Source organism: Gambusia affinis, linkage group LG14, assembly GCF_019740435.1.
Source record: "Gambusia affinis linkage group LG14, SWU_Gaff_1.0, whole genome shotgun sequence".
Classification (NCBI taxonomy): Eukaryota; Metazoa; Chordata; class Actinopteri; order Cyprinodontiformes; family Poeciliidae; genus Gambusia; species Gambusia affinis.
Genome location: NC_057881.1, coordinates 8,909,503 through 8,933,046, shown reverse-complemented (window position 1 = coordinate 8,933,046; position 23,544 = coordinate 8,909,503). Strand labels below are relative to the sequence as shown.

The window sequence follows — 23,544 nt, the reverse complement described above, 5'->3', positions numbered from 1 at the left end:
GCTACAATAATCCTATTAGTTTAGATCAAACAATATTCACTCAAGTCCACACCTGAAACATAGGCATTTCTTTATGTTTACAGAAACTAAACTTCTTGGTTAAATAACATTTGTAATTTAAATCTCCCAAGAGTATGAATAACTGTGGGATTAACTTTGTACCTGTGCTGACCTGAGCTTCACCTCAAGCCTTTACATTGGCCCCTCCCATTGTCCGGAGCTTTTGCTACCTTTAATTACAAGAACTACTGTAGGAAACAGTAAAAATACGCGCAGTCAGTTGGAATACACGAGATTTTACACTTTTATTTGACTCATAAAGGAGGGAATAAATAGTGTTGTAACACAAACTCATTAAAGATGTGTTCTCTCTGATGGTGGATATTACAGAGAGCCCCTGAACGCAGCATCCTTGACACCAGCTCGATGTAACCGGGCGGTGGGAGGGGGAGAAGGAGGGACTGTTCAGTGACAGCTCTCCGGGACACGCCCGCCGTGACAGCGGCAGCAGCAGCACCAGCGGCGTCGACTAGTGCGGCTCTGACAACTCCCTCCGCCACAAATAAACCCCCATTAAAGCCTCCCGGCACGGTTCTTTTTGACGGACTAACTTCTCACACAACTTAATGAAGTGCTCGCTCATTGTTGTGCCCAGGACTGCTACTGTGGCTTTCCGCGTCAGAGCAACAACAGAGATGTAAAAGCCAAATTGCACTACCGCATCTTCCTCTTCATATGCTTCTGACATAACGAGGAGCCGAGAAGTGACAGAGGTATTTTGGGCGTTCTTTTTGGTGACTTGTTTATGTTGCTGTGCCGTTTAAAGACATTGTAATAAAACAGACATGGTGCAGGGAGCTGCGTTTAAAACAGAGGCAACGATTTTCATAAAGTCGGTGCAACCTTAGCACCCACATATCTGATCTAGTCTTCCTTAAATGTTTCGCACCGGGCCTCACTTTTAAAGACTTATCAACTGTTAATGTTTTTTATAGGTCACAGAACTTTAAAAGTAGGTCTTTCGGTGTGGCTTTTTTACCATTTCTACCCCTCTGTAAATTAGCGCATCGCACTTGTTGCCTCGCAAGCACTGATTAAAATGTCCAACAGGTGTGTTAACCTGCACTGACAAATGTTCTCTAGGTGCTGCAATGTTAAAACACTAAGTTAAAGCTATATTTATGAGACTGAACTGATCTTTTTAGCAAATTAATTCCTACAGAATCCAGAAGTATTTTCTTTTATCCGGATATATTTAATTCTGCACTTATTTTGACCTCTTTTAGTATACTTTATGTACCGCTGCTAAAACAGAGTTAAATTGTAACTAAGCGAATATGTTTAAAGCTATTTTATTTTTTATTTAAGAGTATGATGTTCTATCTGTACTAGGATATTTTGCATTCAACTCTTCAGCTCTATGTTAATGCACACATCTCTGTATAAGGAGTTTCTCAAACATGCTTATCTTTGCTCAGTAGGAAAAACTGCAGTTTATGCTTCCTGAAGTGATAGTGTGGCATCATCTTTAATGGTGGGATAAGCTGCAGCATTGTGCCTTCGAGCTAGTAGTGAATCATTTGGTGCCATGAGTTGAACCTTCTTTTAGGTTCAACTGAGTTAAAAATGAACCTAATCTAAAAGTACAATTAGTTGCAGTCCCCTGACTGTCCACTAGAGGCTGATTAATTGAAGTAAGCCAGTTCTCATAGGTTGCAGATTTTCTTGACTAAAAGATCAAAGGATACTCGTGCTTCTACTGCAGCCTTGCATCTATTAAGGGCTTGACAAATTAGTAATCTGATCTATGATAAAACATCTACCTCAAGTATGATTGTCTGCTGCAAGAGGACAGAGCAGTTAAGCTAGATTTATACAGGAGAACATCCACACTAGCTATTTTCACTCCAAGACAATTAATAGTACATATTTGTACAAATTTGTGCTGTGATGTGAATGCTGTTTTTGGACTATTTAACTACTAACAAAAAAGAGAACATTGCCTAACATCTTTCCTTAATTTTGTCGATTTTATTATTCCCTCTCAGAGCTTTCAGCTGCAGCCCTTTGTGCTGATTCATTTTCCTTGTGGCTGGATGAGACATGATTGAGTTTGTTATTCTGCAACAGACCCTAAAGTAAAGTGAAAACATTTTATATGCAGTGAGTTGTGAGCCATTCAAGACCAAAGGTGGGTTGTAATGCGTTGCATTTATTACTTTAAAATATACTTTTAAAAGTAGTTTAACACGACCACACCTCATAATATGGCAATTCTAATTAAAAATAAACATTTTGAAAATTAAAATGAATTTATTTTAGTTACTCCTCTTACCTTTGTTATTAGGTGAAAACAAGCATGTTTGAACCAAAAATGCTCAGAAGCAAATAAACATCAACATAAATTCTGGCATTAGTTTGAAAATTTTATGTGGTGAAAAATTGAGATCGGAAAACTTGTTTCTTGCAATCTAATTTATCTTGTAAGAATGTTAATTATTTATTGTATTATTATTTTTTAAAAATCCAGATTTTGTTCATCATTTCATAATTTTATGTGTCAAATTACATCTTTTCAAAAAACTAAACCAGGCAAGACAGTCATATGATTCACTTAATACTTTAGTTATCTTGTTTACATTTTTTTTAGATCGCTATTTTTTTAAGTTCTGCATTCAATTAAGAACCTTATTCTTACTTGAGTGCAGTTTTTGGCTACTTGCCACACTTCCGTTCAAGACTCAAAATTGCAGAGTTATTATAGAACACTGTCGTCTCGCATTCTGAAGACGAATATGGCACAACTACCATAGTAGCTATGTACATAATTGTACACAGTTAATGTGTACAATTAATAGTACACATTAATTGTGTACACAGTGTGTACCACTGTGTACATCAATGGTGTGTACACACTATTAATTGTCTTGGAGTGGAAATAGTGTGGGTGCTACCAGAACATGACCAAAAATCTGTCATTTATGGAACAGTGCCAAGACGTTTGTAGGTTTGCCAGAAGCCCTGAAAAGCCATGAAACAAACTGCCCTCGTCAGATATTTTTGCTTACGTGCAAAACACTTGCTAGCACTTCACATCACCCGGAACACACCATCTCTACTTTGAAACATGGTCATGGCACAATCATGCTGTGGGGATGCTTTTCTTCAGCAGGCCCTGAACTATTTTGCAAAGGATGGTCCAGATTTCCAGGCTGTAGATATGCAGACCTGATTGAGATGCAGTCCAAAAAACTTGCACATTTACGTAACTTTATCAGGAAGTGGTTTTACTATGGAGTCAATCAGGAGAAAAAACAAACAAACTTAAAAACCTTGTTTTTGATTCTGCACTTTAATTACAAACTTCTGATGGTTATAAAATATATTGAAGTTTGTTGCTGTGACATGAAAATATCTGGGTGTATGAAGCCCTGTGCAGGGCGCAGTACTCCAAAACGAACTGTGATTAGGCAGAGATTAAAATTATAACTGTCAGACTGTATAGAAGGTTTTCTGCTGGCTGCTGCTCTATTTAATTCTCACCTTCACCTCACAGCCTTTACACAGGATACATTTTAGGTTTGAAACAAGGTGACCTCTCTCGTTTTGGCAACGGCTCTGCCTTTACTCTCAGGAAAAGTATCTTTCTGTATCCTGACTGTGAGTGCCACTTTCTTTTCTGCTCTCTTCGTCTTTTCTGATTCCGTTTAAAATTCATGGAAAATATGAATGTGTTGTGCTCACTAATAATGATGGCCACAACCCTTTATATGAGCATGTTGTCCTTCTTTATATGCAGAATCTTTCCGAATGCGTCACCCCTTTCTTTTAGTTCTAACACGATAAAGGTCAATGAAATGTTTAGTGACTCAAAATAAACAAGCACAAAACTGGACTAATTTTGCCAATTATTGCAACTTGTATAAAAGTTTTAGTTTTTTCTTTATAGGAAATAAAAAGTTCTGCTAGAATTCTGCAATAGTGAACAATCTTGTTTGCATCTTTTGTCTGCATATCTGTTGCATCTCAACTTTTTTTGTTTAGGCAGAGGAAGATGGAGGTCCAAAGTGGTGTTCAGCAGCCAGAGCCCTGCCCACTGGACTCTCCTCAGTCAGTGGCCAGTCAGCAGAATGAAGTGAAAGACGGACAGATGGATACGAGTGGCCGGACTTCCACTGACAACCAAAGCAAGGACACACACCCAGCAAGCCAGAAAGATGATAAAAAAGTAAGTTTATGACTCCCCCACCTATGCACATCTGCTGGCCCCTGCTGCATCTGCGTGTACATACATGTGTGTTGAGTGATTACATCCTGTCTGTCCTCCACATCCCCACTGACTCATTCAGCATTTTATCTCTTGGAGTGCTGAAAGGCAAAGCTACAATGAGAATGGTGTGTTTTGTAGTTTTAAGTGATGTCAAGCATTTTGTGCGAGAGTTATCAAGGGCTGGAAGGACCTGTTTGCACACTGCTGCTGTTACAAGAAAAGTGAAACTGTTGCTCTAGTGCCTCAGCGGTTTCAAAGGAAGTAGGTAATGTGTTATGTTGCTATAAGAACCAATCAGAGCAAACTCAGAACCACAGCCACAGTATGCACCTTTTAAATTGCTTACTTTTATATGTAGACCGAAGTGGCTTTTACAGTCGCCACATGCGAGCACTGACTCACATTTTCAGATATATCAAGGCCCTGCCATCTTAAAGCCCTCAGCACATCCAAGGGTGACAGTGAAATCCTTGCTGGCTGTGCTCCATCTCAAGGGCATCAATCATGCTTTCCTGGCAAGAGCCAGAACATTTTTCCGTCAATCAGCCCGAGAGGCTCTGTATGCCTTGGAGCAGAGAAGAGACAGAGGCAGCATAAACACAACAAATAGATGAAAACGTTCTTGAGAAGGCTGGACTGAATGTGTACCGGCAGCTCTGATTGGAAGGCCTGCTATTATTTCTGAATCTTTTAGCAGTAATCTGTTTTGTTTTTTTTCATATATATTATAGAGAGAGCTGCACCCTTCATACTTCAGAGAAACCTTTGGTCTCTCCGCAGACTTTCTCTGGCTTCCCATTCAAGGGACTAAATCATGAAAAAATTATATACATAGAAACAACAAATTCTGAATTAAATTACATTCTGTTTTTCTCAGATCCTTCCTTCTTAATTTTCTACCATTAAGCTCTTTTCAATAGGCTGGATCATAAAGGGAAGAGAATTGCATCCTTAACTTTGTAAATGCATTTTCCTTGATATCAGTACTTGGTTTCAAAGATTCAAAGCTTCACTGTTTTAAAAAGTGACTCTTTGTGTCTGTGTGTGTTCAATGCCAATGCTTCCAAACTGAAGAGTGAAGAACAATGAAAGCTGTGGTGATTGTTGCTCCAGTTGGAGGTCTTGTGCTTCAGCGTGTGTATTTTTTCCTTTGGCTGTTGGTGCTGCATTGTGAAGCAATGAGACATAAAGGTGTTAGCCTTTGAAATTTAAGAGTTCCTAACAAGCTCAAGTGGTACTGCCTCTGTCGTTAAATCCATTTCTGGCTGTGAGAAGCGAAGTGGTGGGGGTGCTTTTTTCCCCTCTTTGTTTATTTACTCATTTTTTCAGTTCTTTTTCTATCTTTGTTGTTAATTAGCAATGCAGCACTTCCTCTAAAGGTTGCCCTGGGAATGTGCTTCCCTCTGTCACTGCCAGGCCAACTGGTTGGCAAGCTGGCTGCTGCCTAATTCATTTCTGTTTTTAGTGTGTTAATTTATCAAAGCATCACCAGTGGAAGTGCATCCACTTGCACTGCTCTTATTGCACTGAAATGTTACCAGCATCTTGTCTGTTTTGCCATGTATCAGTAACACATTGTAAAAAATGAGAACAGTTTGACCTGTGGTGGTACAAGGCCATCCTGTGCTCACTCAGCTGTTGTGTAAAGGTTAGGAAAGTCATCCGGGAAAAGTTAATTTGCTCGTTTAAATCCCCAGGCTGGCTCCTGTGTCTGGTTTACCCAGGGGTAAGAAAATGAAGTCAAGGTTTAGAATTCATTTTACTCTGATATGTGCTGATGAAGTACTCTTCAGTGAGCAGTTAATCAGCAGATGCTCTTCGCTATGATATTATCTGCATACAGTAGAAGTCAGGGGCTGTTCCTGGGCTTCAGCATTTCTTTGAACCAAGTTGGTGTTTTCAAAAACGTGTTACTCTGTGATTGTATTGTTGCCCTAATTTTGAATCCACATATTTGAAACCATACAATCTATTGTGTAGAAGTTAGATTAGTTCTTTTGTCCCCTTTACTTATCAAAGAATTAGTAAAAGGCAAATATGACAACTTTAATTCTTTTTGGCAATGGTCCTGCAGTCACATAGCTTTGCTTCTGAGGTTTTTCCATTCTTTTGGCAGAAACATTTAGGCTCCATTAAGCTAGAGATGGAATGTTAACAGCTATTTTTCTAATTGCAACCTACTCTGAGCTGAAACCTCTAAGAAGAGTTCTGCTGTTTGTACAGCTATGCTATTGTATTGCTCTTTATTTTCTTATAATCTTATCTTTTGCTACCCTAAAAAATATTGCAATCACTGTGTCAGTAGATCACTTTGATAAAAATTATTGCTCCTGCACCATTGTAGTTATAACTGTTAATTAGGGTTCCACCAATCTGAATATTTTGGCCGATAACTAATATTAATCATACTATTACAGCCCTTAAATGTTATTTACTAATATTATAAATCTCAGTCCACATTTGAAAAAAACAGTCATGTTGCTAAGATTGCTTCTCTGCATTAAGAAAGTTTGTGTTTAAGACACAAACATAAACAGCAACAAGATGAAAATAAACTTCCAGTTTTAATATTAGCCTAGTTTTATGTTTATTATGTTAAACAAATGACTAAAATTAGCCGATACCAATGCTGATGTATTGTGCAGTTCAGTTAGTGACTGACAAGCTAAATTCTCACATATTCCCCATTAAATATAAATATCGAGAAACAATTTCTTTAAAAAAACTAAATGTCCAAAATGATTAAATGTGTCCACACATCTCCCCAAAGTTGCAGCTGACATCCGCTTATTGATAAATGAACGGCAAATATTGGGAGTTGAGTTCATTGGTGACTTCAATGGCGATTGACCTTAAAATGCCTTAATTGAGACTCGGATTCAAAATGTGGAACAAGGTCATGATATTTCAACTAAAATAACTCAAATAAGTGAAATTATTCTTAATTGATTCATTTTAGTTGTGCTTGCCTCAGTGTTTTATGGAAAATACCTTAAAGGATCAGGTTAACTTGCCCTTTCAAGAACGAAGCTTTGTGAAGATGACCCTGCTTTTAACCCCAACAGGATCTCTGCCACTTTTAACCCCGACCTCGCGCTGATCCATGACACCCACTGAAGTGCAGTACATAACCTTTACACCAACCCAAGGGAGTGCTTCGTGTGTATGCCTCATCATGATGACATGAGCCTCTGTGCTTATTATTTTGAAATTGGCTTTGCTCAAATCTCCCAACATCAGCCAACCACCAATGTTGATGAGCTGCAGTGCTGATTTGAAGTGTTGCAGTAATTGGTATTATAGCGGCCCAGTGACCTTTAACTCATTAAGTTCACCGAAAGCAGAAATAAGTCAGCAAGGAAAAAGCCTGTGGCTGCATGTAGGAGTTGGCTCGCTGATCCTGCAATTTTTATAATTATTCGCTGCAGTTCCCTACGAAGAATGTCTTTGTGAGTGTGTTGATGTTGGTGCTTGGATGCACTCTGTAGCTGCAGATGGTTCATTTTATCTCTCATATGCATGTAAAACAGAGTAATCTTTTTCTCACTGTGGTAAATTGTGTTTTCTATCCATTAGAAGTGAATCATTGAGGACTGAGCCTTTACGCATGCAGCGAAATAGGGGTACTAGTGATTATTGTGGTTATATTTGATTACACAAACGAGAAACATTAAAAACGGAGGAGAGAGATTCTATGAAATTGCTTTGACTATGTGCGGATCTTCAAATGAGTGATCAGAAAATGTAGCTGAGTAAAAGTTATTAACCAGTTAAATCAACTGATGTCACCCTGAATCAATTATTGGGAACTTTCCTGACTTTGTGGTGTCTTGTTGTCCAGATGGTCTTGAACTTTTTCTTAGTAGTGATATGCTCATCATAATTTTTAAGGCAAGTGTAAAAGCAGATGGTTTTTCACCCTGCTTAGCAATATGGTGTCAGCTGCTCTGTGGCAGTTTTAGCTGTGATTCACCACACTTTAATATGTAGCCTATAAAGTCTGAACCTTGTCAGCAGTATGACCTTTTAAATTTCTTATCCAACTTCCCTACTCAGTATCTTTCAAAAATAATCTCCATGTGCATGAATATAATAAAGATCTCATTTAAATAAAAAAGTAAAAAAAAAATACTCTGCAAAATTGTCACTGTTTAAAACCAAGACCTGGTCTTCTATGTCAGTCTTAATGCAATGATTTGACAAAAATATTGCCCATTGCCCTTTTTGTCCTCCACTTGGCAGATTACCTTTGTGATACCTGCCAGGGCCCAGATAATTAACTTTTGTCATTTCTCCTCCCACACTTTGCTTTTGAAGTTGTAGTCGAATGGCCGTCTGGTTGCAGGAGCTCTAATAGCATCCCAGCATCCCATCGATTTCAGCCTCCACCTCCGGATATCAGTGCACTGAAGGAGCAGTCCCAGCCTGCCTCAACTCTCCACAGGTTGATCATTGTACCAGTATACCTGATCAACATTAAATTGGAAAAACAATTTAATATACTGTATCTGTCTCTCCAAGAACTTTAAAATTGGTACTGTAGATACAAAAACGCATACCTCAGAATCAGAAAGAGTGCATGGGGGAAACCTTTTTTTTTTTTTTTTAGATAAACATGAAGAGCAGACTGAAGTTTTCTTAAGAGCAGGTGGACAAAAACCAGGATGTCTAGAGTGATGCTCTTCAGAGAGAGGAGTCAAAATTGATTTTTACATTGTAAGACGTTCTACAAAATGTTGCTCTGTGGTAAAACCAATAGTGCATCTAGCAAAAGCAGCATAAAAAACATATTTATCACAAACCCTGATCTGAACTATTTAGATTTCAAGGCTAAACGGTAAAATGAAGTCGTCTTGCTCTCCAGACCCAGGAGAGTCAGGCTCTATAGATTAACTAAATTAACATTATTTCATAAATAAAATAAATGCTGCATATTTCTATCAGAGGCAGTTAATGTTTTGCCTTGAGTGTTGAGACCAGGATGTAATTGGGTTAACTCCTTGTTTGGTGACCAAGGTCAAGTCTTAGTGTGAGATCTTATGTATTAGGGACAGATGATGATTAGGGAGGACGTGGAGCAGAATGAACAATTTATTTCACTCCAATTCTGAATATTATGTGCTCTAAACATAAGTTGGCCAGAGACCAATGTTGAAATGCAGGTTTATGTTTTGCATGTAAAGACAATTCCTCTGCAGAAAGAAACCCATACAGAATTCAGCTCTGATGTAGACGGTGAAGAATGCTAATTAGCTATTTGTGGAGACAAATTTTTTTTGCCCAACTATTTTAGTCTGCTTTCCCTTTAATCTGACACACTAAAGTACAGATGGTGATCAGACTCTTCAAATGTCTTTTATCAGCAGTTCTATTTTTTCCTCATACAGCACATTACACTACTTCTGTTCAGAGCAAACACTTTTAACATAAACATCAGCAACAGAGAGACCCTCTCCTACCAACTCGAGCAGATCTACAGTGTCATAGCACCAGCAGATCGCAGGAACCTTTTTAGCTGCTGTCACAGAACATTTATGCCTTGTCTGTTTCTGAGAGCTGTCATGAGCAAAATGTTGCTCTTTGCTACAAAGTGGCCACCCGACTGTTTTTTTTTTTTTTACCCCTCTGCTTTCTAATGGAGAGCAGTGGCTTGGGTCATCTCTATCTGTGGCTAGGTATAAAGAAGGGTGATTTCTGTCTGAAAATAGCCCCACTGTCAGCTCGCCTTAGTTGCTGCGGCTGCTGAGAGAATCAGTTAAGTGGATCAGCGCTCACTGGAGAGTCGGACTTTGTGGCAAGACACGGTGCTTTGATGGGATCAACAGCTGCCCCTAATCTCTTCTCAGGACAAATGACCCAAAAGTCACTGGTCACTGCCTGACTCTAGCATCAGATTCAGCTGATTGTCAGTTTTTAAACAAATATCAATCTTTTCTGTTCTTAGTGTTTTCATTGGATGTAATATTTTAGATCCATGGATTTAAGTGACTCTATTATTTTATTTAATTTTTTACAGCCACAAATGCCATTGTATGTAACTGGGATCTTGTGTGATGATCCCAGTAACATGTGATGCTACTGGGATTGTACACTCCTCTCAGTGGACATTTGTGAAGAGTAGATGTAATCCATGTTTTCATTTTTCTTTTTAGAAATTAATCTTTGTAGCTCTAGCTGTTTATTTAAGGTTATGATGATGCTAGAATGTGAACCTCCACCCCAGTCTCAAGTGTTTTGCAGCCTCAAAGTGATTGATGTATTTTCCTATTGTTATGATGGTTTTTCACCAGTGTTTTCTAACAAACCTTTTAAAAATCAAATCAAATCAAATTTTATTTGAAGAGCACATTTCAGCAGCAAGGCATTTCAAAGTGCTTTACATCAAATCAAACCCCAAAACACAATGCAACATAGAATCAACAATAAAAACACAACATCAAGTCAGATTTCGTCAATAATTTTACAATTGATTTTAGCTGCTTAAAGATCAGCTGTATTCATACTGAGATTAAATTCCACTCATGTAGAATCTACTAAGCAATTAAGTTACATGTGAATGCAATTTAAAGTGTTATATTTTATTTAGGGGTAGTAGAATGAAAAAGAAATAACACAAATGTGTGCAATTTTTACATTTTCGATTGGGGGGGGGAAAAAAAATCCATGCATCATTTTCTGTTCCCTTTACATTTCTGAACTACTTGGTAATGGTCTATCCCATTAAATTCTGGGTTTGTGGTTGTAATATCTCAATATATGAGAAAGCTCCAGGGTTATAAACATTTTTGCAAGATACGTCATGTGTTTAGACAGCCATGTGATGATTAAAAAAATATATTTTCTCAAGTACATGGAATGGAGGAACTTCTGAAATATTAAATTGGACATGTATCCCCTTGAGTTGTTAAGACATAAGCTGTATAAATTAAGAAAAAAAGTGGCCATGTTATGAATTTACTTGGCTCATAATGAAATATTTGTTGGACGTGCATCTTGATTTGTAGGCCAGCAATTTGGCTTGGAAACATAAGCACAAGAATACCCCATTAAGGGGGCCATCTGGAAAAATCCTTTGCTGTGATTAAAAGAGAGGAAAAAAAAATCATCCTCTTGCATTTTTTTATGAATTGTTCGCCCCATGGATGTTTGCTGGGTGCCTGCCACACTGGAGCTGTGTGTTAGTGGTTTGTGTGAAGGCTGGAAAGTGTTCCCCCTCCTGTTTTTCTTTTCTTTTCTTTTTTTTTTTGATAACTTGGCACCAAAGGAAAGGTTAAGGAAGACTTGTGCAGAATTGCCAAATGTGCTACATTAGCAGCAGTCAGTTCTGGTTTTTACTGCTTGAAATTCTCCTGAGTTTTATCTATTGCTAGAAAATCTGTTTAATGATCTCATCTGTGGAGTTATGCCAATTCATCATTAGGCAGAATGTTTGACATACACTTTTTGTGTTGAAGATATAAACACAAACTATTGCTATTAAAAAGCCCAACCTTAAGCAGTCTTACTGGATTATGTTTACAAACTCAGATTGTATGAGGTCTGTTTTTATTACTGTTATGAATCATTAAAGATGGTATTATTTTGTAGAAGGAAGGTATAAAGGAACTGAACGTTTTTACAGCTCATGAGTACGTTGCAGAACTTTTGTCTTTCCTCATTTCTGAAAAGAAATCTTCTCATAATGCATGCTTGGATGGGAATTGCATTCAGTCTTTTTACAATCTGCAATGGTCCAGAAAATAACACTACAAAGGAGCAATATCACACTTGATGCTTTAAATGAGCAGGGAAAAGACCCTACGAACTCAGAGAGCAAATAGTTTTGAATGCACTTGTTTTCTTGGGCTTCATCAGTAGGTTATTCAGTTTTGCTTTCCAAACTTCTGTAATATTTCCAAAATAATGTTTAAATGTCTAGTAAAATTAAGGTATTTCCTCTTAAGGTGTTTTTCCCACAGTTAACTAAAATGTTGATAATTATTTTATGAATTAATTTACTCTTTTGCACTGAGGTGCACACGACTGATTCAGAAGTGTGTTTACTCATTTTTTGACACATTCAGACTTAAAAAAACAAAAACAAACAGTATCACTTATTCTATTCAAGTGACACACTCTGAAAATCACATTTCACTGAAAGAAGAAAAGCAAACAAAGCTTCTGTACTTTGTTTGAACTCTTTGTGGTTACAAAAAGTTCTGCTACTTCCTCAACTTTATGCCTCGCTCATCTAAAGCTGCACTACATGCAGAAACCAAGGACAGACATGCTCCGATCCGATCTATTGTGCCCTAGTTTTATGAAACATTGTCCATAAACATTGTCACTCTAAAATGGTGACTGTTTTTTGTTTTTTTCCTCCCCACCAGGGGGTCTTTTTTGTGGGCTCTAGTGTCCCTGATATGACAGTAGGCTGACAGGAAAGGGGGAGGGAGAGGGGTGAAGACATGCGGCAAATGTCACCAGGTCCGGGAATCAAACCTGCGACGGCCGCGTCGAGGACTAAAGGCCTCCAAATGTGGGTTGCACCACCACAGCATGCCCCAAAGAAATGGTGACTGTTTATGTAAATTTGAGATGTTGTTTACTCTTCCGTGGCTAAAAGTAATAGTTATTCAATAGGCTCAACTCTCGACAAGAGTTGATTATAGAGATTATTTATTATAGAGAAGCCTGACTAAAGCTCTGTCTCACGTGACCTCCAAAAGGTTTATCATGATGCAATATTTTCATTTGAACTTCACATAGGGGATGTAAGATTGTGAAGGTAAAACCTTGTGTTTACCTTGGTCTCTATATTCGTTTTTAAGTGCTTCTTGCACAGATTATGTTGTTTGGCTCTGTAAAGTAGCACAAGTATAACAAGTTGGTGTTTCTGGTAAATTCGCTCGGCTATCTGGCCAGCTTTATATTTTTTACATTGTTAAACAGTTCTGTCTTCACTCAGAAAGTTAGCTTAATTATATTAATGTGATTTCTCATAGGTGAAATAAAACTTGCAGTCTTATTTCACTGCAATTCTTTTTCATCTATGAATCTTATTTCATAGATGAAAAGCTGAGCTCCAAAAAAACATATTTTATATAAATATATTTTCTTGCCCTGCAAGCTTTCTTTTTTTTTTTCCCCACCAGGGGGTCCTTTTTGTGGGCTCTAGTGTCCCTTTTTTCATGGTAGGCTGACTGGAAAGGGGGAAGTAGAGGGGGGAAGACATGCGGCAAGTGTCGTCTGGTCCGGGAATCGAACCCGCGATGGCCGCGTTGAGGACTGGGGGCCTCCAGGCGTGGGGCGCGCTAGCCTCTACGCCACCGGAGCACGCCCCAACCCTGCAAGCTTTCTTAACGTAACAATGTTGATCCATGTGACAAACTTTTAACACCTATGTTTTAACTGATCCATATATAAAGCTAGTTTTTACTCAATTGTCGGTACTTTAACAAGTAAGCTCTGGCATAAACATCAACATTTGCCTTTTTATGTGTCCGTGCTTCAGATGCACAACATTTTGGGAGGTGCCTCTTTTTAACAGTAGATCCTACTTGAAAAAAGTGCCTGCATAAATCTAATGTTAGCAGAAGAAGTTTCTAATTTTTTCAAGTCAAATCTAAGATCTTTGAGGATAAGTCTAAGTCAAGTCTCTAATGACTGAAATGAACAAATTGAATAAAATGACATGAAATCCAGTGGACCTCAAACCCAGCATCGCTATAATTTAAGATTTTAAACCTGGACTGTTTCTTCTTAGGTCTAAAGTACCACATGAACATTTAATATTTATCTCTAAATATTTTAATATTTAACAACTATCTTTTAATCTTTAATCTCCCTTAAAAAAATAAGGGAAGTAAAAACCAGATAATATTGAATTCTGAATTAAACTAAATGCTTTTTTGTCTTGATCAAGTGAACATCTTTTATTCCCTACGTTCATATTGTTAACTCCTTCAGTATATATTGTATTAAATATGGTTTGCAGGGTTTTTTTTCTAACGATATTTAGCACAATGGCATTAAACTGTTTGACTTGAGTTGACTTGGAAAAATGCAAACACGCACTTTAATGATGTGACCTACCATAACCCAGAAACACACTGAGCTTCATGCAGCTAAAGAAAAATGTTGTTTCTCTGCTGCTTTATCTGACCTCCTGTGAAAAGGGCATTAAAGACAGAAAAACTGTATGTTTAATTTATTTTTGTGTTTTGGAACCACAACATTTTTTATTTACAATCTTAGTGCACCTTGAAAATGACATTAGGCATAGTGAGAAATTGCAAAATAGAGCAAAAAAAAGATAAACTAATAGTTCTGGCCTTTAACTGGCTTTGGGAAATGACGTGCCAGACAAGATAACCTATTGGACTATCATAAATATATTATTGCTTTTAAATCTTTTAGCAAATCTTATTTCTGTGCAAACACACAGGTCAGCAGTTTGCTCTGTGTTGCTGCGTAAATTAAATGGTAATAAAGGGTTTCATCACCGCTACTAATTACTGAATGACAGTTTTCACACCAGCCTTTAAGTTTGTGTGTGCATGTGAGCATGCCTGTGTGTGATAGGCCTAATTAAGTAAACTCCCATTACACTTAAAAGTGCATTACTGCCGCTCTGTTGTAAAAGCTATAATTAGAGTGCTGGGAAGAGTGAGCTGTAATTAAGTTATTTCTCAAGTATTATTAGTCCACTTGTTCTCTGAGCTATTTGGATTGATAAGGATAGAATACATATTTGGCCGTGTGCCAGAGCTTTGTTAACTTTATAGTTATTAAAGCAAAGAGCCATTACTCACTGCAAGATTTAAGTGCCGGCATTATCTCGTTCTCTTAAGAAATTGTAGCTGATAAAATTACCGCATCACAATAAATTTTACAAACATTTGCAGGCATTTGTTGCCTGCTTTTCATACTTGTATCAATTGATGTTGGCAGAAAGAGTATTCTGGTCTACAGATTATTTGACTTAACTGATTTCTTAATCCCAAACAAATTATTTCCCAGTAACTGACTGAATTTTATCCATGCGTGTCTGTTTAAAGGTTTTTAAAAAATCTATTAAAATACACCCATGATGGCTAATTTTGTATGCTTTAGCCACATTTCACTCACTTTTTGCTTTATGCTGTCACAGTTTCTTATACAGTGCATCAATGCACAAACATTAATTAAAAACATACACACACCTTCTTAAAGATTTATCTTTTCATAAGGAGGTTTAGCAACATGTCATTATCTGCTGTAGATAATGATAATTTCCTTAGGACAGCTCATAGGCCTGATCTCTTGGTCACAGTAGCTCAGGGTGCACAAATCCCATCGAAAGGGTAATGGAGTGGATTGAGAGCACGGGTTCTTTTCCAGGAGAGCTGTGGCACATCCTTGGGTTGAACTGTTCTGAATGGGACTATTTTAAACCTAGAGGGCTTTTCTTAGACTGACTGATAACTCTTTGCTGCACAGTTGTTCTCTGTGTACTTGACATCACACCTGCTGTATTTTGTTAGCCACTGGATGGTGGTTAACTGATAAGATAGACATTGAAAGACTAGTACTGTGAAGCTTAGCTCGGATATAAACACTTGTCAGAGAAGGTGTCCCAAACTTTGTATCTTAGCAGCAGAAATCTGTGAACAAGCCACTCTAATAATGCCTTCATGATATCAAAACCATCCATGACCACTTTATCTTTCACAACAAAATGTGGAACAATTGCAGGTATCAACAGACCTGGGCAGGTATGAGATTCTCACACTATCATATTGTGTAAACATGTTGCAGTTTGGTGTTACCTCAGTGTCTGCATACAAATCCACAACAGAAACGACTAATGCAGGGCTTGAAAATCACAGCTGGATTGCAGGTGTTGTACATTATATTGATTACTTCAAATCTAGTTTTTATAATGCCGGAAATTTCCAAACACAATTACAGTGATGTGTAACAGTGTGGATATTTGCATCTCAACCATGAACTAAAACAAAGAGCTCTCTCCTTATTCCTGTAATGTTTAAGATCCCCCTCCTGTGCCTGTATGTCCTTTGTTAGCAAAATCAACAGTTGTCAGTTTCAACACATTTAATTATAAGTTACTCAAAACATGGATCACTCGTTAAAATGTAAATTAAACTATACATCAGCTGCAGGGCGGCTGCTGCTGAAACACACCACAAGAGGAATTCATTAAGAGATGACGGTCAGTTTCCAACCTCCACCATATTTTCAACTTCTAAAAGAAAGTTAGCTTGTTAAAACAGACAGTGGTGTAAAAGCAAGTAATACTTTACCATCGTTATAGTCGATAGCAGTGAAGTTGACAAGGTAGATAAATATGTGACATACATAATTCGATTTTTCATTTTCTCACTTAACTTTGAAAGATAAAGGTCAGTAAATTTTAATAATTGATTCAGAGAAAACAAAGCAATAGTTGAAATTAGTTTGTTAAAAAATTAAGACTTTGATACACAGACTGAAATAATTTGCACCAACAGCTGAACTAAACAGCTATCTGTGCCATTTAACACATGAATTGTAAAGAGTAATTTTTTGTGAATAACAGAAATCATACGCACACACGCAAATTTATATATTTGTTTTCCTTTTATGTTTAGATACATGCACACCGTAATGTGCATGTATCTAAATGGATAAATTTGTTGTTCCACATAAAACATCGCTCAAAGGAATCTGTTATGTCTGAAACATCCACAGAGTGTTTGTGTCTTGGTATCTGGCAAGCTTGCAATTTTTCTGAGAATCCATCTGCAGCTTCAGTTTAACTGAGGATAAATATGATGTGTGTAATTATAGGAAAAAGGAATGATCAGAAAACAAATAGGAACCATGTGGGGTTTCTCTCTATTTACCATAGAGCCGCTTCATAAATTACAAGTCTGAAATCAATAGCTTTTAGATTTCATTCAATTCTGCCTTGCTTTAGCAGAGTTTGCCTGCAGCTTTGCCACTGGTTATATGTAAAATAAGTAATCAGGCTTTATTTCATATGACATTTAAATTTTATTATTAATGTGCATTTCTCCCTCTGGGTTTTGAGAATAGATGACTAAAAGAACTGAGAGGAATTCTGGGGCAACACCTATCAAGGAGTGTAAATGGTGAATCACCCGCAGGTCCTCAATGAATGACAGGGCAGCACAGAGGTGGCACCTCATTATCTACCTTATTTAAAGTGTATAGATTTTAGAGAATTTTAGGAGAAGTAGAGATGGAAATATTTATTTTCCCAAGAGGGGCATTTCAGAATGAATGTCATGCCTGGGGTTAGAAAATCTCATTTACAAATTTAACTGGGAGATATGGCTTTCTTACACAAAGAGGCTCTCATCCGGCAGAACAGTAAGGGTAAAATCCACAGATGGCATCCAAAGCCATTGTTCGTCCTTCTACAATACATGATAGAATCTATTTACAAAACCTGAAATGCATTTTTCATTTGGACATGCATAGATTTGCAGAGCAATGTTTTTTGTGCTTCAGCTGCGTAAAATGATAAGTGCACATTTAAAAGTGATACATCCAGGTGAAATTAAATTGAGGTGTTAATCACTTCTCAGTTACCCCTGTATACTTCACAATTCACAAATAAGTCAAAATTTGTCTTGAACCCAAATATTGTCTGACAAGAAGAAAATTAGCTCAAAATTGAACAGTGTACGCCCATCTTGTGGTGGTAAGGAAGCCTAGATTAGTTTAATGTTGGCCTTCAGCACATCTGCATTTTCTCCATTTCTCTTTGCAGGTATGCTGGCAAATGTAGCTGCAATTTTCTTTTTCATGGCACTTGTATTAGTAGTTGTCTTTATGTAGAAGGGCATTGTTTCCTTCACAGTCCTTTCAAATTATTTCAGTTACTTGTGCACCATTTTCTCTCAGTTTCTTCAATTTATTTTTTCTATTAATATGCTTATTCACCATACTCTAAATAGTTATTTTCTTTAGCTGTGGTCTTTTGTCACTTATCCCCATTGTCGAGTGACGGTGACTAATGGACAAAACTGTTCTATCGAAAAGTTATGTTCTGTAATTTAGTCAGGAAACTAAATTTTGGATTTTTAGTTGATAATGGATGGATAGTTCAGCAGATAGCTTGTAATTGTTCTTTGTACAGTGACTGTAAATTAAATTATTAGATTTTTTTGAAACTGAATAAGCAAAATAACTTTGTTTCAGAGATATTGTAACATATTGAGATGTTACAATATACACTTGTACACCTAAATAAGAATTCTCTGTTACAAAAGATGTCTACAATATTGTAAAGTATTACATGCATGATAGTTAACTTCTGCAGGGCACATACGTATGAAGATATATCGCTACAAAGCAGGATTACATCCTGCATCTGTATATGCTGTTTATGCAGGGAAATAGAAACAACAAACTGCAATTATCTGCAATTTATAGCTCCCCAACAGCTTTGTTTGGATCCAAGCATTCCTCTATCTTATTTTAAGGCATGTTTGTAACAGAATGAAAGGAGTGTTTTGAGAGATGATCACAGTCCCTCTCTCCAGAGAAATCTTAAGGATGAGAGTGAGCCTATTTTCAGCACTGCAGCAATGGAGAGTGGGAATCATTATGACTCACTCAAAGCTGAAACGCTCTGGATGATGTCTGAGTCAGACGAGAGGGCCAGTGTCCGCTGCCATGGTGATGCATAGCCAAATGTAACTAAAGTTGAATAACAAGAGAGACGGAAATGGAATGAAAGGAGCTTAGAGTGGCTGCGGCTGCTTCTGTTTTAATTATAAAGGTTTCTAGACTAATATGAAGTAAAGTATTACATCACAGTAGTTCTAATTTCAGTTTATTGTAACATAACTTCCAACCTAAGCCAACAAATTTAGGAAGAATTTTAATAGTGCTTCTCACATACCTTCAAAAGGTATGGCAAAAGATGTAACTGAATTGTAAGAAGGCAAAACCTTTCCTTTCTATCCTAAATTTCGGTCAAATAAAACATTTTGAGGGATTTTACCATGGGCCTTGCTTGTCTAGATTTGCCTGCTGGCAGAGTCGGTGACATATTTTTATATTAAACACTTTTTTTATTTCTTAAAACCAAATTTCTGATGTAAATACCAGCTTTAGGACAATCCCACTCTCTCTCACTTCACAATTCTCTTTTTCACACACAGTGTGACAGTATTACGGACCTGGATGTAGGTTGGAAAAAACTGGTTTGTTGTGTGTCTGCAATGTGCATGAATCTAGAAAGAACCTTAAAGGCTTTCTTCCAACTAATTCATGTTCAGCAAAAGCATATAAAGAGGAATAAATAAAAATAAAATGATCACTTATGTAAAATTGGGGTGTTTGTACAAATGTAGGTATGTCAAAATACATGTTTTAATTTGACAAAACCAAAGCTGTAAGCAGAGTGAGATCTGCAGATCTGCACACACAAAACAAACATTTTGCTTTCAGTATTATTTTTCCTGTGAAATGTTGTATTGCTTAATTTTGCTCAGAACATTAGAGAATAAAACCATCCAATTCTGTAGTGTTATTTTGAAATCAACGTGCCAAGCGCTCTGGTAAGGGCCGTGCGAATCAGCACATATTAATCCAACTTGCCTAGCTTGGCCCTGGCAGGTCTGGTTTAAGGCAGCAAAAGATATAAATAGGGTCAGTTTACTGAACATACTGATGCTAAATGCTGGCAGTTTAAGTTTATGTACCATTTCAACAGATATGTCTCCAGTGATTCCTAATGACAAACTGTAAATGCTACAGATGTCTGAAGATTTTGCATGACACATTTACAGGGAAAGTTGATTCACTGCATTCCCAGTTCCTTTTTTGCGGTTGTGGTAACATATGTAAACAGTTTTTACTCACAGCAAGGCACTGACATACATAAAGACTATTTTGTCAGTTAAGTATAAATTTTGATGTGGAAGTCATTTGTTTCAAAGGAGTTTGTGTGTTGACTGGAGAATTTGTGCCATAGCTATGTCTGTTTTACTGCAAAACCTTGCTTTCTATATATCCTAAATATCAGTGTAGCCAAAAATAGGCTTTTGAACCTTGCAAAAAGAAGGGATACCACTGTATAATTTGTAGAGAATGCATAATATTTCCCTCATAATAAGTCCAGTGTTTCATCTTCCGTTGTTGCAAAAACAGTTTTTTGCTTATACTGTATAGAAAGTCAACAAACCTTGTCCAACAGGCAATTTTAAAAGAAAATGACTTCTCTTTCACACTTACAAACACCTCTCTCTGATGTGATTTTCATCCCTGTCAGTGACATTGATATCATCATCTTGTTGGACAAGTGGAGAGTCTCTCTCTTTAACCGAATCTTTATGAGCTGTTCTCTCTTCATTTCATCATGCAGGTTTTTCCCACTTCCCAGAGCATGTTCACATCTCAGATACAGTAAGATTCCTTTTCAAGGAATGTTATTCAGAGTATATCATGTGCAGGCCTACATTCGGGTGTTTGCTTGCCTTTGTATATGTGTCAACAGGCTTCAGTGGCCTGTTGAACCACTTAAATGATTCTATTTAACGGGTCAGCCGAGCAATTAATCAAGGGTTTAATTGGAATCCCGAGTGGAGTGACATGATTTATGCAAATAAGGTCATTAATATGCAGGCCTGCATTCGACGCCGAAATTAAAATGGCTCATCCGCTAGTGCAGGCTAGCACTTTCATTACGGTAAATTAGAGTGTGATAATAACTTCAAATGCACATATTTATTTTCTACAGACAGTCTGAATAAGACATGCCCACAGCAAGAAGAATGTGAAAAAGAAGGAAGTTCTCATAAGGGAGACGGTGGGGAGTAGGCAATGCTAATGCTGTTAATTTTACCTCATTAGAAAAACACTGCTATCTGCAGGGCTCCAGTTTTAATTGGATCACCAAGCAATTTAAACCACATTTGGTTCCTAATCACTTCCCCTTACCCAATGTTTTATAAATGATATTGTAGGGCTAGTTTGAAAAGTGCCAGAATCATTTGCTTGGTCAGTACAGGCCATCTTGATACCAGTGTCTTACCTTTCTTGCTGCACTCAATAACTGTACTCCAGTGGACATGTTTGATTCTCGCTCTGTAGTATCCAGATTACTCACCGTCACTAACTGGAATAAAAATGTATCATGGATTACAGTTCTGTGGAAAAACATATCACTGCTACAGCTATTTATTTATCGAGTTGGTCAAAAGCTCAACTGTTAAATTAATGAACAAGTAATATTCAGTACTTTCATGTCACTATGTATTAGTTGCTATAATTACTGAGAATATTTATTGTTATAAGAATAATATTCTGTATTAGGGATCTAATGTAATGACATAATTATTTAGTATAAGGCGTTTAGTTGATAATGAATGGATAGCTCTTAAGCAGATAGCTTGTAATTGGTCTTTGTACAGTGAATGTAAATTAAATTATTTTAATTTTTTGAAACTGAATAAGTAAAATAACTTGTTTAAGTGATATTGTAGCATTTTGAGATGTGCCTGTACACTTGTACACCGGCTGGCAATGTTTAAAGTTTAAGGTGCCACATTTCTTTTCACAACAGAATGTCTTTCTTGAAGTATGTATATAAAAATTCAGTGAACTCAAATCTGTCAGGTTTAAATTAATATATATATATATCTTTGTTATAGTGATTGCTTTCATTGTCGTTCATCCAGCATTAAGATAGTTTCTCATGGACTGGGAATCGAACCAGGGACAGCTTCGATGAGGACTCTAGTATCTGCATATAATGTGTCTGCTCTACCACTGAGCCATGGTGTCAATATTTCTAAATCCAAAATGTTCAGTGAAAATGTTATATGAAAGTTTCCTTTCAAATAGTTTCTGAAATCTCTGTGCTAATGACTTCCATTTGTAAACAGATTGTTAATCATAAAAATAGCTATATAAAGGTATTCTTTATTACAGATTTTTGACCTGGTGGTATTTAACTCTAGTACATTAATCAGGAAAAGGTATGATTCTTGAGTTTTTAACTGGCCCAAAACCAGTGAGGACTGATCAAGCAAAACCGGACACCAGCTGGTTTTGCTTGATCAGTCCTCACATTTCTAGTTTCATCCCTCAGCCATAGTTCTCAATCTCGAATGACTATTAAAGATGAACGCCTGTTGATTAGTTATTTTGTCCACCATTTTTGAAAAGATGTTCAGAACATTGTCACTTGGAGACTAATTAAAGTAACAACTGTATGCAGCATAAAACCTTTTAAAGAAGTTTGTATTTATTAAAGATTTTTTTTTAACTATTTCAATAATAAGACAAATGCATAAACTCCATTAACGTTAAATGCTGCATTTGTCATTTTGTAGCTCTGCTGGTTTTGCTGTTCTATGATACAATTTATGTCAAATGATTGATCATCAGATATGTCTTTGGTTTTAGGCAATATATCACATTGACATGGAAATATAAGCCTCTCTGTTTTGCAAGCTAGGAAAAATGAAGGCTTAGTATGTGATTGTCATATGGGGGTTGTAGCCGCAAGGTTGAATGCAAACAGCCAGTGAATCATTTTCTTCTTGACGCTGGGTGGAAATAGAGAAATTAAAGACTCTTACAGAGTTGTTTTGTGTTTTGGTAATTATTACACTCTTGTCTCCCTGCAGAAGTCATCTGTATATTTCAATAGTTGTTCTCACAAGGACAGAACTATCTACACAGACTGATGTCATTAGCTTAAGGATATAGTGTTTAGTTTTCTTAAAATCTATTTAAGTAGCCTAATGTGCATGAACTTAAATATACAATGCTACATTTCTTAAATCTGTTTTAAATTAGCAATTGCAATTCAATACCATCTCTTACTTTTTACAACATCTGTAGATGGTTTTATTATAAAGGATACTATGCTGAAAAGTATAATCTCACTATGTGAAAAACAGATGAAACCACTTTAAGTGAATAATAAGCCGTCAGTATGATGGAGGTTTTTTTTTTTTATGCTGCTTTAATATTGCGTTTCGGTATCGCAGCAAAAATGTGACTGTTTTCTTTCATTCTCCCTTTAAAAAGTCAAATTAATCACTTTTAGGAATTTATGCTGTTTTTAAAGCTGGTTTTCACTGTTTAGGCTCAAATATTATTTAGAATTTTTTTGAAATTTGTCATGAATAATTCTCACTGTGGTTAAAAAAAATAATACAATCACATACTCCTGGCAGAACATTTTTAAGAATGAATGTTTTATTTGAACATTGCATAAAAAAAATAAATAAATTTGTTCCTATGTCTATCCAGTTCACATCAAA

General features: G+C 36.8%; 1 protein-coding gene across 9 annotated transcripts in view; it reads left to right on the top strand.

Annotated features, from left to right (window-relative positions):
* The first annotated feature begins 414 nt into the window (after positions 1 to 414).
* The window catches only part of rbms3 (RNA binding motif, single stranded interacting protein), a 312,168-nt gene continuing 289,038 nt past the window's right edge, over positions 415 to 23,544 (top strand). For 8 of the 9 annotated variants that reach the window (XR_006372710.1, XR_006372709.1, XM_044138143.1 and 5 more), the window contains exons 1-2: positions 464 to 773; positions 4,045 to 4,228. Coding sequence is in view for 7 of the 9 variants with exons in the window: in XM_044138143.1 (XP_043994078.1) it covers positions 4,055 to 4,228 (174 nt within the window). In the remaining 2 variants the exon portion in view is untranslated. Of the gene's footprint in view, positions 774 to 4,044; positions 4,229 to 23,544 lie in introns of all 9 variants that reach the window. The other variant, XM_044138142.1, reaches the window with a different exon arrangement.